At 41.7% G+C, this 19,469-nt stretch overlaps 1 protein-coding gene across 1 annotated transcript in view; it reads left to right on the top strand.

Moving 5' to 3' along the window:
* The first annotated feature begins 67 nt into the window (after positions 1-67).
* Positions 68-19,469, top strand: part of LOC111872448 — a 45,104-nt gene continuing 25,702 nt past the window's right edge. The window contains exons 1-3 of the mRNA XM_023866382.1: positions 68-1,943; positions 7,757-7,885; positions 8,295-8,547. Coding sequence (XP_023722150.1) covers positions 274-1,943; positions 7,757-7,885; positions 8,295-8,547 — 2,052 coding nt within the window. The 5' untranslated portion in view covers positions 68-273. The remainder of the gene's footprint in view (positions 1,944-7,756; positions 7,886-8,294; positions 8,548-19,469) is intronic.

Below are 19,469 nucleotides of genomic sequence, written 5' to 3'. Positions count from 1 at the left end.
TGTGATATGAACGGGTTTTGTTGGTTATACATTGCGCTGCACTGCACAGTGTCGTGCCCAGTCGTGCTGGTGTGTTGCATCCAATGAGAAGAAAATAGAAAATGGAAGCAACGAAGAAGATTGTTGTGGGATGCTAGACCATTAAAGGCGATTATTGTGGTTTTCTGAGGTCGCAAGTGATGATAGTAATTTCTGATTATGTTTACAGAAAGGAAAATAAATAGGTTACATTAATTTTATTTCAAATTGCAATGAGTTGTATTTTAATAAACAATGGCAGACGATCAAACATCACAACAAACACGAGTTCTCCTCTTAAATGGACAAACTATTATTTTGCAAGGAGACGCAGGTGATAATTCCATAAATGAAATAAACGCCGACTTATTGCAACAGGCATTACAGGAAGTGTCTACAGCAACAGAAGACGCAGTCGAAGAAACTAGCGATGAATACAACGCACCAGTACCTGGAACTGAAGATGGTAATGACAATTTAGTGGCAATATTTCAGGGGGATCAGGGTGAAACACACACTATTCAGTTGACAGTGGAACAGGCCGAAGCCTTAGGTCTGCATTTCTCCGTTGATGACGATAAAACAATCGAACCTGATATATCCGAACATGCGGCAGACAATAATTTGTACATATCCGATGACTCGAGTACACAACTGGTATATTCTGAGGAGGCAAAACAGAACTCTAGTGAGGTTATGTTTGAGAATGAATTGGTTACAAATACGTCTTGTGCGGATGTGGTACAAAGTAGCAGAAATGTTGATAACAATAGTCAGATGTTGGAATCATCAGGGGAAGGAATGGGCGTCCTATCATCGACTGTTAGCCCTCTCATCAGTGATCAGAATCAACCAATAACATTAATACCGCAGTTTGTAGATGGACAGATGACATACACGGTTAAAATTCCGGAAGATCAAGATGAAGGCAGCATCCTTCATAATAGGCAGTTTACAAATATTGACAAAGAATTAAAAAGTGGACCTCCTGCAGTAAGTCTTCAGCAAACAAATGTAGGGGTTACATTAAGTAATATAACTAGTTTTGCCAGAATGCCATTGCCTTCAGTGAGATGCAGTACCACGACAAGTGCAACAATTCCAACTGTGCCATCTGTGCAGCAGTCTGTGTCTTTACCTATATCATCACTGCAGCAACCTGTGAATGAACCAGTGTCATCAGTACAACAGCCTGTATCAGCACCACTATCATCTGTCCAACAGACTGTATCCTTGAGTAATTATCAGTGCTCTAGAATGAGCACATCAGACATGTCAGCAGAAAAACAGACCAAAGTATCATATGTTATTCTACCTGGAAACAACACTAGTACAAGTTCTTCTCTAACTACAAAATGTAGCGATACACCACTAGGAAGGCTTTCTTCATCATTTGTATCATCTGGCAGAAACCAGTCTATTAATCCGAACAGCCTGGAATCGGCCAGTCTGAAAAACGCTGTCTCACTTCCATTGGTTCTTTCAACAACAAATTCAGCAATTCCCACACAGGTGGTTGCTGATACTAATTCCAGCCCACTTGTAAGTTCATCGTCAAGCATATTGGCACCTGTGGCAACAAGCACATCTGCTCCTGGTGGAATGATCAGAGTGGTGGCAGGAGGAGCGACTAACCGGACATTACAATCTGTAATAAACAATAACACCAATAAATTGACCAGTATCCTTGCTCCGTCATCAGGGAGGCTGATAGCCAGTGCAAGTAATGTTACAACAGCACCAAAGATTGTTTCCATCACTCCATCTTCAGTCAGCAAAACTCCAACAATGGCAACTCCAGAAGTGTCAAACATGGTTTCAGCCGTTCTTACGCGAATGCCTGTGCCAAACTTCAATTCAGCAAAACCACTAGGCTCAAGTGAAAATCCTATACAGTTGGTGCAGCATGGTCAAACATTTCACAGGTAATCAGACACGCACGCGCGTGCACACACACACACACACACACACACACACATACATGTATACAGGGTGTCCCAGGTGTTTGGTGTGTGATACTTCAGGAACGTACTGAGGGTTCCCTGCAGAACAGCTTTGAAATAGGAACCCATGTCCGCAAACGTAATATAGCAGGGCTAGGGCAGCATTTAATATCATTTTGTTTAAACTTGGCTCCTCAATGTCGAAGAGCATGCACAGGCATATTACCCCCTCCAAACTCTTAAGATTCACCTGCTAGAGTAGATGTTGGAATTGGCACCCTCCATTTTCAATGCATGCGTTACTTCGACGAAAGAAACTTTGGCGCAACCTTTCAAATATTCCAGGTGTCTCATGGATCACATCACATGCAGCAAGTATTCTGGCCAACAGCTCAAATTTATTATCCACAGGCATGTCGTAGATCAGGTTTTTCACATGACCCCAGACGAAATAGTCCAGAGGTGTCTAGTCTGGGGATTGGGGTGGCCAAGGCACTGGGCCTCCTCTTCCTATCCAGCGACCATGAAAAGCAGCATCCAGGTAGTCTCGTGATACAGTGCTGAAGTGTGCCAGCGCTCCGTCATGCTGTATCCACATTTTCCTCTGCACAGTCAGTGGCACGTCTTCTAGCAAAGTCGGAAGGATACGTTTCAGGAACACCTTGTGAAAGGGCCCATTGAGTCTTGGTGGTAGGGGGAAAGGCCCAATCAAGTGATCGCCAATGATGCCAGCCCAGAGATTGACAGAAAATTGTGCCAGATGGTAACCAACTACAGTAACGGGGTTTTCATCAGCCCACATGTGGCTGTTTCGACAGTTGAACCAGCCATCACTTGTAAACTGCGCTTCATCTGTGAAGAACATGTGATTCAGGAAGTTGGGCTGATGTAAACACTGGTTCATTATCCACAGACAAAATTGAACTAGTGGTATGAAGTCAGCAGGACCTTCGTCATGTACTCACATTGGATGATACGGATAAAGTTGTTGGTCGTGTAGGATCCTCCGAGCACTTGATTTTGATGTCCCCATAATCTTGGCAATAGCACGATTGCTGGTGGATGGCTGTTCCTCTATGCTAAGGGTCTCCAAACTACGGCCTGTGGGCCACATCTGGACCGCGACGTGATTTTATCCGGCCTGCGAAAGAATTGTGCAGAAATGTGCCAATTGAACTAATTTTCCAGTGAGTATTAGTAAATGTGATTCCAAGCTTATTGACCTGACATATTATACTGCAGTTTGATGGCTTAGCTGTGGAAAGGTTCTTTCGCACTTCTTTCAGCTCAGGAATGAAATTGATATATTTCTTACCGAGAAAAACCATCACGAACAACTTTCATCAGATACCGAGTCGCTTTGGAAATTAGAATTTTCTGCTGATCTGGTGAACCATATGAACCATTTGAATTTAAAGTTGCAGGGTGAAAATAACTTAGTCTATAATTTTTTTGCACTTATCAAAGCCTTCAGAGCAAAGTTGATACGTCTGGAAAGTCAAGTGAAAAATTGTAACTTTGTTCATATGCTGATATGTTGGGATTTTGGACTTTATCCATCGTCCTGGTTTTTAAGATAACAAATAAAAACACGACGTTTCGGAAACTGGATCTGTTTCCGTCCTCAGGTGAAGGAAAACACCTATTCAGTTGGGTCCCTTAGAAAGAGCTAGCCTCAATCACTGGACCAGGATGATGGATAAAGTCCAAAATCCCAACATATCAGTGTGTTATACACCATCGTCAGAATCCTATAGTAACTATTTGTTCATATGCTGTACTGTGCAGAGTTGCATAAAAAGAGTGAAGCAGAATTTCCTTCCTCATTTGCAAATTTAGTCATTTCAGGTTTGAAAGAACAATTTCGGAAGCGATTTGCTGATTTGGATTCCAGTGCTCAGGAAATTAGATTGTTTCAAAATCCGTTTGACTGTGATGCTGCAGATGTCCCAAGTCAAATTCAAATGGAAATTATTGAACTTCAGGAAAATTATCATATTAAAGACAAATACAAGGAAGGAAATTTGATCGAATTTTATAAATTTCTTAATTCTGAGCAATTTCCAAATTTAAAGAAATTTGCTTGTAAATTTATCTCCATTTTTGGGACGACATATCTGTGTGAACAAACTTTTTCCCAGATGAAGTACATCAAGTCGAAATAAAAGGCAAATTTATCCGATAAACATTTAAAGTCTCTACTTGTGATTAGTGTTTCAAAATTTGAACCTCAATCAGATTTTAAGAATGCAAAAAGAGTTCCATCATTCACATAAATTGTTTTATTATAATTTGTGATGAAAATATGAGCATTTGCTGCTACTTTCTGTTGTCATAAATATACGATAATTTATTCACACGTACTTTGTATTTAGTTTATGAAATTCTGTGCTTTCAATAAAACTCATATACCTAGAGTTATTAATTTCTCATTTTATCTGGCCTGTTGAAATTGCTGAATTACCTGATGTGGCCCGCGGTTCGAAAAGTTGGGAGACTCCTGCTCAATGCAATGCAGTTCGACATTGAGGCTCTTAAGTTTAAACAAAATGATTTTAAATGCCGCCCTAATGCTGCTATTTTATGTTTGCGGACATGGGTTCCTATTTAAAAGTTATTCTATAGCGAACCCTCAGTACACACCTGAAGTATGGCACCAAATTCCTGGGACACTCTGTATATATAGGGTGTCCCAGGAAGAATGGACCAAACTTCGGGTGGGTGTTCCTTATGTTAAAGTATGTCGATATAACCCAAAACACCTATGTCCAAAGTTGAACGGTTATGGAGATAATGGCCAGAAAAGTGTGAAACTTTGACTGGTGTTACACACTTGTTGATTACAAAATACATATTAAAACTGGCAGGAATATGTGGATTCTGTAATGTTAATAATGTACGTAACATCAAACTAACTTGTGAGTGACGTGGAGCCATAAAATTGAAGTACAGAATACTCGCTCGCTATGTCATAATTGTCCTCAGGGTTTCCAAGCACTATACATGACACATGACTGGCAAGCGCTGACATAACTTGGCTGCCTGCACTATAAGCCGACCACATAACTGTATTAAACGTACATTCACGGAAAATCTCTTTTGGAATTTCGTTTCCATTATCTCATGTGGATTATTATGCGTCCACGTATGCACATTTTGTAAATTATTTACACCGTCCAGGGTAAAAGACGCCTCATCACTGAATAAAATGACGCTTAACAGTTTGGGATGAGCTTTTATCCAGTGGCACAAATCCATACGCTGTGCATGGTCGCCTGGTTCCAGATGTTGTACCCTTTGTTCATGGTAAGGATACAACTCTTCATCATGTAAAGTTCGCCACACCTGCATACGTGAGACCCCGATGCGAGAGGCCATTCTACGAGTGGACAGACGCGAACTTCTCTGAACCATCTCAAGAATGTTCTCTCGTGTGTTTATCATTCGTACATTCTCCCTTTCAGAGTGCACAGAAACACTTGGAAGAGAACCAGTATCATGCAATGTCTGGTGAATCCGCATAAATACACTTTGAGATGGAATCCTTCGATCAGGAAAACGCCTTTGGTATTCTTCAACAGCAGCACATGCATTGCCACTGCAAAATCCACACACAAAATGCATATCACAATATTCCATGTGTGAAAACACAAGAGGCATTTCAGCAACTTATCACACAACTAATCACGACACCGCCTCAACATACTCTGTAGGTAGCGCATGAGCTTACGGCTAGTGTGAATCACGACACTCAAGGACAAACAGATGAGACATGCCAGCTGACAGGTATATTGCGTGGACCCACCAGAAGACCACACTTTTCTCGGGCCATTATCTCCATAACCGTTCAACTTTGGACATATATGTTTTGGGTTATATCGGCATACTTTAACATAAGGAACACCCTCCCGAAGTTTGGTCCGTTCCTCCTGGGACACTCTGTATATATGATTTGAAGTTTTCATGGCAGTCAGCCTTGTCAATGTGCAGTGGATGTCTGATGTTTCATACACAGTGTGTTTCTGTCATCAGGGGGTTGATATGATAAGTTCTGTGTTTGCATGCGATATTTTTATGCAGATATAAATACATCATAATCACATCAGCCCCCGATGATGGAGACAGAGACAGTCTCTGAAATAGTGGACGTTATCTCCATGTTGACATATAGTTTTGATCATAACCTTCAGCAAAATGTTAGGGAGCTGTATGGCTCAGTTCTGAATCTGTTGGCATCTGTGATATTTCCTCAGGTGGAGTAGAATTACTGGAAAGAAGAACCTATCAGCTGCGTGTTGTCTACATGTGTTGAGCTTCGTAATGATTTTGCTGTTGAATCAAAATTGATTTGTGGTTCAGTGCATTGTGTGTGTGTGTACCATAATTGTAGCTATACTTGTTCTAAAACATCTCTAGAGGGCACGTCATACCTTGAGTAGGCAACACTATGGAAAGGAGTGAGATCTCTGATAAATGGCAGTTTTGCTTCCCATCATATATTAAAATTAGAGTCCAGTAACTTTAAGATAGTGACATCATAATCTGTACTATTATGTGATGTTTATGTATCCTCTGAGATGTGCTAGACAAAATATAATAGAAAGGTACAGTGTCCAGTTCTCAGTAACTCCATTTTGGCTGAGTAAGCATTAGTGGTGGCAAAAGCTTCAAGACTGATCAGTAACATATTGTGATGTGGATGGCACAATAGGAAGTAGAGGTCTTGCGAGTGACATCACATACCCCCACTCCTTCCACCATTACGCAACGCTTGGTAAACACCCCTCTGCTAGGCTGTGATGTCACGCAACAGGGGAGCCTGTGCAGTGACTGTTGCTAGGCAAGAACTTCCCAGAACTTCTTGTTTATTTTGAAAATATTGTCATCCCACATTGTTGTCACTTCTAGCTGTTTTCTCGATTGTACCCACATCCCTCAACAACCCTGAGTGATTCTGTTCCATCCTCTGATGTAACTTGTTAGATTGCTACTGCAGTAGATCATATACAAAACAATTTGCTCAATGTGGTGAACTTATATCAATGAGGAACAGTAGCAGACTGCAGTGAAAGAGAAAGAGGTTTTAAAAAGTTCTTCTGTTAGAGTGGAAGATAACAGTAGCTGTAGATTTGGATATTACTTTAAAATGTGAGGGGTATGTGGTAGTGTACTTCATTGAGGCACTAAGCTACAAGCCAGAAGATCATGGGTTTGAATCCTGATGAGGTCATTGGAGTTTGCAGTTGACCTAATCCTTCCAGGAACACTGTGGCCCTGGGGTCGATTCATCCTCTAACAGAAATGAGTACCAGGAATCTACATGGGGGTAAAGGGCAACCGGCATGTAAGGCTGACAGCCTCCCTGTCTTCTGTGAACCAGTTGTCTGGAAAATGTGGGAGTCTCAGCTTCTCACAACCCTATGGACCTCCATGGCCTGTTACAGGGACAGCTTTACCTTTACCCTTTTCACTTTAAAATGTGATTCCAGTGTAAGTTTGAAGATAAGACAAATATTATGTTTTTGGACAGTATCCATTGTCTTGTCTTTATCTAAAACCGTCCTGTTTATTTTTTAATTTTTAAGATGAATACAAGATGATGCACAATAACCAAAAACATAATATTTGTTCTAATGTACTATTGTCACAAATTTTTAGATCTTATTAAAGATAAGAGTTTGTTGTAGATTCGGCTGCTGCTTCAAAATGAGACAGTTAATAATTGGATAAGATTCCAGTATAAATGTGTGTTGTGTTCAGTATTAGTAATGTAAAACTGTTTGACCTATTTATAGTGTACAGTCTTTGACACAAGAGCAGTTGCGGCAGATAGCGACAGTTTTGCAGCAGCAGCACCTGGAATCAGCCCCTCGAACAAAGAATGTAGTTTATGATGCTGAAACCAATACACGCATCATATACAGGTGAATAAGTAACTATGTGTTATTGTCAAGTTTAAGACTGATAATGTATGAAGATTCTAAAATAATTCCTATTCTAGTGTTAATTGTTTGTAGAGTGTAATTATTTTTCACACAACTGTGAAACACTGCTCTGCTGAATGATACTAGAAGGAATTCATTAAGTGATTGTAATAATAGTTTGTGTTTACAGACACCAACATTTGGTAGAACAGGAGTCTGAATGTTTCAAAACTATGACATATTTTCTCTCACAGTATTGGATTGTGTGGTTAAAATGTCAAAATTACATCCTACAGTCTTGCATTTTGTGTAAGGATCAGACTGTCATTAATTTAACCAAATTTTAAAATAATCTGCTTTTCATACATTTTCTAATTTAAACTTTTATAGTAACTGTATATATTTGTAGGGTTGTATATCCAGAGGATTTGGACTTGCGGGATCCTCGATCACCTGATAGCAAGGGGACAGGCTTGAATACAAGTTTGGGCTCAGGCTCAAGCAGAGGACGGGGACGAAGAGGACGGCCTCCTAAGTCAAATATGAGAGGTGGTCCTGGTAGGGGTTTGGATGGAAGCTCTGGACGCAGGGTGGGAGTAAATGCTGGCTCAGGTGATATGGACTTTGATGAGGATAGGCTTGTTCTTGATGATACAGCTAAGGTGAGTCTATTGCTTTTTGTGATTGCTTGAGTATCATAACTCCTACAGGGTTTATTTTGGCATCAGTAGTTTGGCTTTCATAATTCCTTGCACACTAATTAAATTTTGAAGACTGGAGCCTAGCTATCTGAGTGAATAATTCTATGGTATAGGGGCTTTACTTGAATAGTTAATAGTCTTTCATTTCAAACAGAAATTTCCTGCTTATTGAAAGCAGAAATTCATCACAATACTTATGAAAGCCTGTTGGCATAGACCAGTTGCTGATATATTTCATTCAGGTTTGTTCCCCTGTTGCAGACCTTTAACACCGGGAAATGTATTAGATACACATCTACATATTGAAGTTTTACTGAAGGGTTTCATTCACACACATTTAAATTAACTGGATACCTATTTTGCATAGAATGATGTGCAGCATGTGTCTCTTTGAACTCAGTTACAGGTATTTTTGAAGCCTTACAGGTATTTTTGAAGCCTGTAAATATCTGATTCACTTTAACACTTTGTGGACCGGCTATTTAAATATTTAAATCACCCTGGGGACCGGAATTTTTATACCTACTACCCTAACTTGTGCACTGTTCACTTTAAAAATTAATATAAAATCTCCTAATTAATTTTATGAACTGAAATTTTTGGAGAACACTTACCAATGCTGCTAGAAGTGCTTGAGGGTGTGATATTTCTGGAAACACTCCCCTTTGTGAACTGGCATTACACACTTGCAAATGTAGACAGTCATAGTCCTTTTTTTGTGAACTGCGCAAACATGGCATTGCCTAGAAGGATGCTTCCCCTTGGAATGTTCACTCTTCACAATTTTCACGAGGGTATGTTTCCGCATATCACCCGAGAGTCGCCCAGGGGTGTCCACATGAGGCCTGTGTGGGGTGGGAGTTGATGGGCTAGGTCACACTAAGTCTGTCTGACTCTGGTTCTTTCGCCACCATCTGGTCTGTAGCCCAAGCCTTTGCCACATTCATCAGAAATGCTTTGTATTTCAGTTTCGAATCACGGTTTAGATTTTTGTAAACCAAATATTAATTGAAAATGGCATAATTTATAAGCCACAAGGCAACTTTCACTTTTATTATCTGTGGCCACAATTCTTTGTTCCCTGTCACTCCCACTGTCTGAGTCACTAATCACTACTCCTCCACAAGGCACGTCAGATAGCTTGTCGGAAAACAAGTCAGAGAGATCACTTTGCCTTCAACCGCTTTTGTCCTTGAAACATATTCCCCTCTTCTAACTTCCTGCCTGGTACATAAACAGCTGGAAAGGGCAAAGTTTATTTTCTTTTGGAGTAGGGACCCTAGCCAGCCAGGTCAAGTTCTTAATCGTCTCCTACACGATTGGTGCCCCTGGATGGAAGTGCCACGTCCCAACTGCCCCACCCGTTGACCTATGTTGATCTTCGGCCGCCGGCTGCTGGACTGCTGCGGGTGACGGCGGCTACAGCTGGCTTTACCGTTCCGCCGGTGGAGCTAAGATTCAGTTCTCAGGTCGTTTGGCAGGGTTTCGCTCAGGAAGGGAAGTAGGAACTCGTATTACAACACACACACTTTGTTTCACCAGGCACTTTATTACATTCTTGTCCCTAGTGGACGACACTAACACACTACATTCCACTTCTGTCCGCGAGGTTTTAGATCGCTAAAAAGACTCCTTCCAATGATTTCTTTTTTTGAATTTGAGTCTGGAGCGTTTGGGATTTTGAATAAGACTCCCCTTGTGGAATTTGCATCCGAATAGTTCGAGATATTGAATACAACTCCTCGAATGCCTTCTCCTTGCAACTCTTGGAGTTGCCTCGGTCCACAAGTTAACTCCAGAAATTACGAGGATTGGTCATTTTCAAAAAATGGGAGTACACTAATTAAGTATTCCCCCAATCCGTTTAGGAATTACAGGGAATTTAGGTGCTAAAACTTAACGTAAAATCTGTCAGTAGCTTGACAAATGTTATGCTTGGCTTGTGGTTGGGAGACCACTCATCTTTTGAGTTATGGGTTCAGACAAATAAAATTTTGTGTGACCTAAAGAACCAAGCTGTGAGGGGTCTTTTTCTTTCCTTCCGCTTCTGCCTTGACCAGTCGTTTTCTCTTTTATTGTCTTTTTCAGTGGAGAGTTTGGGCTAAAATTCCTTCTTGAGGGGGAAAAATAGCCTATGTGCCTCTCATCCATTTGTGGTATGTTATAAGTAGACCTAACCAAACATGTTAATTTACCCAGATCCAAACATTCTACCAAATTAAATCGAGCTGGGGTAGGCAGATCGGTTACATACTCCCAGGCGAATATGGTTGCTGACATGAAATAGAATGATTCCATATTCGTTTGTAGCCAGTAATGAACTTCTCAGTATTCTAATAAAACAACATTAATCCTTGGACCTTCTTGCTCTCTCCTTTTCTCCCTCTCTCTTATTCTGCTCCTTACTGAACTAAATCCTTAATTACTACTGCCACTCTGAGGTGCTAAAGGCTACATAGCAACTTATCAGCTATACAAAAAACTATGATTAGTTCAATCATTGTCCATTTGTGTCTTTTCATTTAGTTTGATCTGTGGCCTTGCCACCTGATATCGCTGCTTCTCTTCTTTCTTTCACTGCACTTCACAATTCTTGAGGTTAATCACACCCACTGGGTTCTGTCTAGTTATTGCTAGTTTAGTTAACCTTAGGCCTCCTGTTTATGTTTCGTCTCACTTTTCCCTCACTTTCTCTTTCTTTCCTTCCCTAAGAGAATGACCTTACAGTATAGTGTTCAGTTCATGTAGTTTAAACTTCAATACAAGCATCCCCTTCACAGAGTACAATAGTCTTGTTTCTCTTTCTCACTCACTCACTCTTCCACGCACACTGAAACAATTTTCTGTGTCTAAGTTTTCTTTTTACCAATAGCTAGTGCTACCCACTAGTCATCATAGTTCTGAATTGGTTCGGCTAATTACTGCCAAAATTAGCAAAGTCCTTATAATGTTTCGAAATCCCAGCTATGGCAATATTCTCTCTCTCTCTTTTTTTTTTGGCACTACAGCCCCAATGAGCCTAGGCCTACCTCCTTGCACTTGGTATGACAATATACCTACTAACTTTTATCAATTTGCCTGTTACTCGGGTTTCATTGAGCTTCTTTCAAATAAGGTTTCAAATGTTTGATGTTAAAGATTCCTCTTATTGTACCTGCTGGGGTTGCTGATTCGTAAATGGAGGGGTTAACCTTTCGATGGATGAGGTAAGGTCCCTCGTAGGGCCTCTGAAATTTGCTAGTAGTGCCTTGAGCTGCATCTGAGGCGTGCTGACACTTGACCAGAACTAGGTCCTGTAGGGTCAGTTTCCATTTCGTCCTACCTGTTTTCTGTTGTCGGTTTTGTCTGTCAGCCCTTAATTTCATACGGGTGTATGCTTTAAGTATTTTATCCTCTAAGGCCTCCTCTTTAAGCGACTGGTCCTCTTCCTTCTTCAGGATTTTCCGAAAAAGATCCGGTCTGGCACTGTGGCTTATTAATTCTATGGGAGCGTACCCCGTAGATTCTCTCACTGAGGAATTGAACCAATTTTAAATGAGCTCTGCCATTTCTTATGCATCTCGTGGCAGTAAATTCTGAAGTATTTTCCCAGTTCACGCATAACGCGCTCGGTGGGATTACTCTCTGGGTGTCGAATAGGTGAGTATTTACATTGTATGTCCAATTCAGCTAGCGCTTTCTGCCATGCTGGACTCGCAAATTGCGATCTGTGATCTGACAGTATCACCTCAGGTTTAATTACACTGTGAAAATAGTTTTCCCTGAGTTTCTTGAGACAACTCCTAGTAGTGGCTGCCTTTAGCGGGTAAAGGGTGACATGTTTAGAAAAGAATTCCAGGCATACCAACAAATATTTTACTCTGCCACGTCCGGTGGGGAGTGGCCCATAGAGGTCCACGGTCAGTAACTCTCCCGGCCTTGTTGGTAAATGAAATATCCTTTCAATCTCGTACGCCCTGTTAGGATGCTTCACACGCTGACATATGTCACAGTGTGCCATAAACTTCCGTACCTTCCTCCCCAAGGATTTCAGGTGGAATGTTTGAAGTATTTTGTAGCATACATCTATTGGTACCTTGATGCCCCAATAAAGTATGTACATAACGAATCACTCGCTGCTCTAACTGGCTAGGGAGCATAGCCCTCCAGTGTGGATGTGTCCTGTCGTTTTTGCAGTACAGGATTTTGTCTCTAATCATGTACCTTCCCTCTAGCTTTGTTGGGTTACTCTCCAATTCCCTTATTTTCCTTAATGTAAGGTCACCAAGTTGGTGCTCCGACAGATTACCTAGCTCTTTCATAAGTGTTCTGTAGGTACCCAGATTTACCTTTGCCACGAATAACTCTCTAGATTTCATCACTAGGTCGCGGCTTTCCTGGCTTAACCCTATGGGGTTGCGGCTCAGCGTGTCTGCAAAAAAATTGTTGGTGCCCTTAATATGAACTACTTTTAAGTCATACGAAGGGGTACCCAAAAGAAACCAAACTTATTTTTTTTTTTAAACTTATTTATTCAAATTTTAAGCACAAACTTTCAATCCCCTTCAAAGTACTCTCCACTTACACTAATACACTTGTCTAGTCTTTTATTCCATTTTTCATAACATTGTCTAAATTCATCTTTTGAGATGCTTGACAGCGCTCCGTCGTTTTTTCCTTTCATGTCTCTTTTCATTCGAGGAAACAAAAAAAAAGTTGCACGGGGCAAGGTCGGGTGAGTATGGAGGGTGAGGAACAAGGGTCATACCATTTTTGGTCAAGAATTGTCGTACAGACAGGGCTGTGTGAGCAGGGGCATTGTCATGATGGAAAAACCAGTCACCCGACTGGCCACTGAGCTCCAAATCACTCCTGACAGCTCCACAATTTCTTCAATGGTCCGTCGTCAATCTTCCTTGATGATTTCATGAATTTTTTCAACATTTTCATGTGTTCGGGCCATGGAAGGACGACCAGAACGAGGTTTGCCATCAATTGACATTTCACCATTTTTGAAATGGGAAAACCACTCAAACACTTCAGTTTTCCCCATAGCATCATCCTTGTATGCCGTTTTTAACATTTCAAGAGTTTCTGTTCCACTTTTCCTGAGCAAAAAGCAGAATTTCACCGCCGCACGCTGTTCACAAAAATCAGCCATTGCAAAAACGACGATCACACAAAACAGTTGTCACTATAAACTCTGCCGAAACTATAGTCCTTACCTTCTGAAGCAACGGTAGTCGGCTTATCGACTCAGGAATGTTAGCTCTATGGGCTCATAGCGGCAAAACATGGTACTACAAAAGCTCTGCCCACAAAAGAATTAGTTCGGTTTCTTTTGGATACCCCATCGTATTCTTGCAACTGCATTACCCAGCGTGTGACTCGTCCAGATATCAAATTACACCGCTTCAGAAATGTCAATGCTTTATTGTCAGAATAAACTGTGATGGAGTGACCTATCACGTAAATCCTGAATGTCTGAAGAGCGTAGACCACAGAGAGCAGCTCCTGTTCACAGGTGGAGTACCTCCGTTCTACGGAACTCAACACCCTGGAAGCAGTTGAAACAATCAAAGTTTCACCGGAGTTGCTCTCCTGGGTAAGGATCGAGCTGATCCCCAATTTACTGCCGTCGGTGTAAATTCCATAGGGCACATCTTCACGTGGATGTACCAAATGAATGCTGTGCGCAAAACTTTGGCGCAGGCGCAGGAATGCATCCTGTGCTTCTTCGTTCCACACCCACTTCGCACCTTGTTTCAACAGAGGCTTTAAAGGTGCCACATAATTTGCATAGCCTATGATAAACCTGCTATGAAAATTACATGTTCCAAGGAATTGCCGCAATTGCGTACTGTTCCTTGGTGCTGGATAACTTAGAATGGCTTGTACCCTATCTGGGTCAGCCGACACACCGGTTCTATTAATTCTGTGCCCCAAGAATTTAACTTCGTCTTTGCAGAAGCGACACTTAGTGGCATTAATAGTGAAACCTGCCTTTGTAAGCTTACCGAGTATGGTATGGTATCTAGGTGCCTTAGATGATCGTCGAATGTCTGTGAATAAACTAAGACATCGTCGATGTAGAACACCACATTATCAAGACTACCTTCACCCAGTGCTAATTTGATTGCGCGTATAAATGCGGGAAGGGAATTCCTAAATCCATAAGATACTCTTTTGAACTGGTATACAGTTGAGTCAAATAAAAAGGCTGTATACTTCCTGGATTCCTCATGTAGAGCAATCTGGAGATATGCAGAGCATAGATCTAGCGAAGTAAAATATCTGGCTCCATTGAACCTCTGTAACAACTCCTGAAGTGGTGGAGTACGCTCATGGTCAGGGATTGTGAATTGGTTCACTTTCCTGGCGTCTAAACAAATGCGTATCTTGCCGCCTTTCTTTGTCGCTGTAGTCAGAGGTTTCAGAACAAGCAACGTACTAATTTCTAAAATTCCGTCTTGCACCATCTGATTAATTTGTTTGTGGACAGCTGGTCCAATTGCAAACGGGATTGGCCGAGAATATCCAATAATAGGTTCGTCGGTCTGTACTTGAAATTTATACGTAAACAGATTTCACCTCCCAGGTTTGGTTGTCATGTGGTTCAGGTAGGGGATGAGAACTCGGTACAGTTGGTTCCGCTGTACTTCTGACAGGCTGGTCACTTGCTCTATTAAGTAGGACACGTCAGTTTCTTGTGGCGATCTTAGGTCTGGGGGGTTGGATTTGGGTTGGGCGGACTGTTAGGCAGGACTTGCTTTACTGCATTAATTCCTAACTCTTGGTTAGTACTTGCAACTTGATTAGCAGAATCTCTGCTATGGCCACTTCCACTTGCAGCCTTATCCATATGAGCACACCTGGCTTCATTTATCAATTGGTCGCATGCAGCGCCGTGAATTAGGGAATCCTCGTCCCTTGATAGGTCACCTAACATTCTTTTGGTCTTCGAACCGAATCGAGTGCGTAGTAATGGCTCACTGCCTGTTACAGTCTGTTCGTGTGGATCCCCAGAGCAGCTGTGAACTGTCCTAGTGGGGGAAGGTGGTGCACAGTCAGCTGGTGGGTTTAGGGGTTGCTGACCTGCTAAAAAGTGGAGTGGGTCAGAAGGTTCCCTTCTCACCCTTCGATCGTCACTGTCTGTTTCAGTTAACCCTTCCTTAATAACAAACGACTGTTAAGTAATTATGCCATCTCTTACATAACTGAACGTCCTGGAGTCAAAGTTAATCCTGGAACCATATTCCATCAAAAATTGACATCCAATGATAGCATCATTAGTTAACTGGGAAGACAATAAAAACACCCCCTCAAAGAAATCTTGGCCTATCGAAAAATCGATTAGCGCTTGCCGACGAATCTTTTTGGATCTTCTGCCGAAAGCTGTCATGAGCACTACATTTTTTACTGGTAATATGGGCATTCTCAAACCCGTCCTTACGAGCTCTTCATAAACTCCCTCTGACAGTAGGTTTACCTCGCTGCCTGAATCCAATATCGCGTTGATCTTAACAATTTCTGAAATCTTAATTTCAATCTGAGGGCTATGTCCTAAGTTAGCTTCATTAATGAAAGGTACTGCACATCCTGTAGTTGCTTCAAAATTACACCTTAATTCAGGCTCTAGCTGGCCTTCACCAGTAGGCTCTTTAGTCAATTTGGTTAGGCTGGGTGGACCTGGAAAAATGATGGGTTCTAGCATGGGGGCCATTCGGTGCGTAATGACTCCTGTCATCAGTTTTCCGAATGGTTACCGGAGTTGTTAGTCTGCGTCTGTCCCTGTCGCCCTGTGAACGGGCACCTTCGTGTTAAGGGGGTTCGAGCTTCCACCCTGCGATTCTCTATCCCTGTCTCTTTTGTAGTTGTGGTAATTGTTGTTATGTCTCCGATTGCCATTATAACGGTTTCGGGATCGTGAGAACTGGACTTGTCTGACCTGGTTTTGGGTTTGACCCCTGTCGTCATTTCTGACTTGTTGATTTCCTGGTCTTGCGTCGTCATTCTGGGATTGGGGCTGGTTCTGGGGCCTCTGGAAACCTCCATCGGACTCCATCAGTTCCACCATTTTTAGTAAATCGAGGGTTTCCTCAACAGTGTGAAACTGGGTAGCCAACATAACCCTTTGCACTCCTATCGGAAAATGGTGGCGTAGAGCTTCCACTATTTCCGAGTCGCTAGGCCTTGGACCTAGATAAGTAGCCATGGTGGCATACTTCAAAAAGTGCCCCGATAATGACAAGTTTGACTGCCTATTGTATTTTTCTTGATAAAACTACATCTAATTAAATTCTGATGAGCTGGCGACCACCAATAACCCAAAAATGCCACTTTGAATGACTGGTAATCAGTCGGATTCCTGCTAGCTGCCTCTATCCACTGTTTCCCATCTGCCCGACTATGGATCTGCAGGCAACGGCTAAATGTAAAGCCCACGGCAAATTTTTTAATTCAAAAAATTCCTCCAAACGCTGGAGATGAAATACCGGGTTTGTGTCTTTGGCGTCGTCAAACAGTGGTAACGGAAGTTCAGCACTACTTACGAAACTTGACACAGCTACTTGTTCCGTGGGCCCATTCACACTACATACATTCATGCCACTATTAGTAACTGCGTTACAATGAGTCGACTGGCAAGAACAACTACTGTTCCCACTAGTCATCCCATTGTTACCACTAGTATCTACTTGAACTTGGGATTGGTCATTCTGACGCACGACGGAAGAAGTTGTGCCGTGGCCCATTTCAAGCACATCGGCTGCCAAATGCTGCCTATTCAACAGTCTGTGAAATTTGCCTTCTAAGGTTGTTACCTTTTCGTTAATCTTATCAAATTTGTGATCCACCTCGGATTTCTCCTGGGTGGACGCTTTGGTAATTTCCTTTAGTCTCTCCTGGCGTGTGAATCTGCTATCTACCTCTTGCCCTAAGTTGGCCAAGCTGGCATCTACCTCGGACCTGTGTGCTACAATCTGGTCCGACAACTCGTTAGTCACCCGTTGAGTGTTAGTACTGGCGTGCTCTAACCTGGTCTCGAAGTCAGTACTAATGCCTATCACCTGCTTTTTCACCCCTAATAATTCCAATTCGGTCTCTTTTTGCATCTTAGAAACTAGGCTGGTTACTCGCCGGGCTTCTGCGTCTAACTGTGCCTTAAATTCTCACCTAGCTTCCCGGTTTTGCCTCTCAAATTTTTGGATTAGTTTTTCACTTTCCGCTTTGAGATCTGCTCAGACACTGCCTATGTCTGCCCTAACGGTTTCTTGATGCCTGTTAAGATTGGCCCTTGTTGACTCCTGATACTGTTTATTGCTTTGCTGGATCGCGGTCATGAATCCAGCCAGCATTTGTTTAAGCTCGTCCATGGCCGCTGGAGTGTGAGGCTGGGGACTTGTTTCCCTCACTTGATGCTCTACAGTTAACACATCTGGTTGGGACACTGACTCTGAAACTAACTCTGACTCCTGTGGTGAGCTGAGCAATTGTCCTTCTATCTCATCTAGATTGCATAAGATCTCTGACGGTTCGCTGTAGTTTGCACTGGCACTCTCCCCAGCCGGTAATTTCTGGTCCTCCTGCTGTCCCTCTGCTGTGCGGTTACGAAGTGATTGGCTCGCCATTTTCAGTTTTGGGCACTAACCTGTTAGTTATGTCATGGCGACCTTCGTTGGGTGACTGTAGCTGTGTATCTTGTAGCTCGTAGTTCCGGCCGTCCTAACACTTCATTGTATGTTGCTGTTACGTTGTCCCTGGTGTCTGGTGTTGGTTGTTGGCGAAGTTAAGCATGGTGTGGCTCCTCTCCTCTTTATCCTTCCTTTGCTGAGCTACCATACCCCATCTAGGATCACCTAATTGTTAAATTAGGTTTAACCTATTGTTGTGTATATGAGTTCATAACATGTGCAATTTTTGTTCTTATCGCATATTATTTTATTGTTAACTAGCTATGCCCAGCCACGCCTTGCTGTGGCTCAGTCTGCCCGTTCTTCCCCAGTTTGATTTGAAATTACTCGATGCATTGCATTATTTGGATGAACTAAAGCAGGTCGATTGCACCGAAGAAGAAGAAGAAAGAAAGTTATTGCATATATATAGAATTTTTTATACAGTGTCTTATCTTAAGCACATAAATAATTGCAAAACATTAAAAAAGGAAAGAACATGAACTGGAAAACAAAGAAGAAACAAAAAAAAACTGGCGAAATATTTCAATTCAAACGCAGATCAATCGACACAGCCCAATCCCACCACCAATTGCACCCTTAATAAGGGAAACAGTAAAGAAAATGAAATGAAGAACAATGAAAAATAAACTATACTCACGAAATGAACGCTATGGTAAACGACACAGCCCAATTCCAACGCAATGTAACACAAAATAATTAAATCAAAATGAAAATAAATCGAAACTGTTTCTGCTTTGATTTCACTCGGAATCTCTTGTGATACTCGTGACCCCGTAATACTCGCGTTTCCATGGAAGTATACTTTCTGGTTTCATCCGTTGTTATGCAACAGTCTGTTCTAGCATTAATATGGAAACGACTGCACTGAAGAAGAAGAAAGAAAGTTATAACAAAAACATATGAAATTGCAAAACATTAAAGAAGGAAAGAACACAAACTGGAAAACAAAGAAGAAACAAAATACCTACACATACCCAGCAGGCCCAGCAGTATAACACACGCAGTCACAGGAGCAAGACACAACACAAAGCACAATACACACACGATAGTGAAAGAGTGCTCCGACAGAAGAGGATAGGTGTGACTTGCGTAGTGAGATATGACGTAGGGATAAAAAATCCTGAACAATTTTAATATTTTTAACATTTAATATTTATCAGTATATATGATATATATATATTTTAGTTACTTTAATATGAAGACGACAAG

Source organism: Cryptotermes secundus, unplaced genomic scaffold, assembly GCF_002891405.2.
Source record: "Cryptotermes secundus unplaced genomic scaffold, Csec_1.0 scaffold322, whole genome shotgun sequence".
In the NCBI taxonomy this organism is placed as follows: domain Eukaryota; kingdom Metazoa; phylum Arthropoda; class Insecta; order Blattodea; family Kalotermitidae; genus Cryptotermes; species Cryptotermes secundus.
Note: the sequence above shows the minus strand (reverse complement) of the source record. Positions and strands in the feature narration are given on the sequence as shown.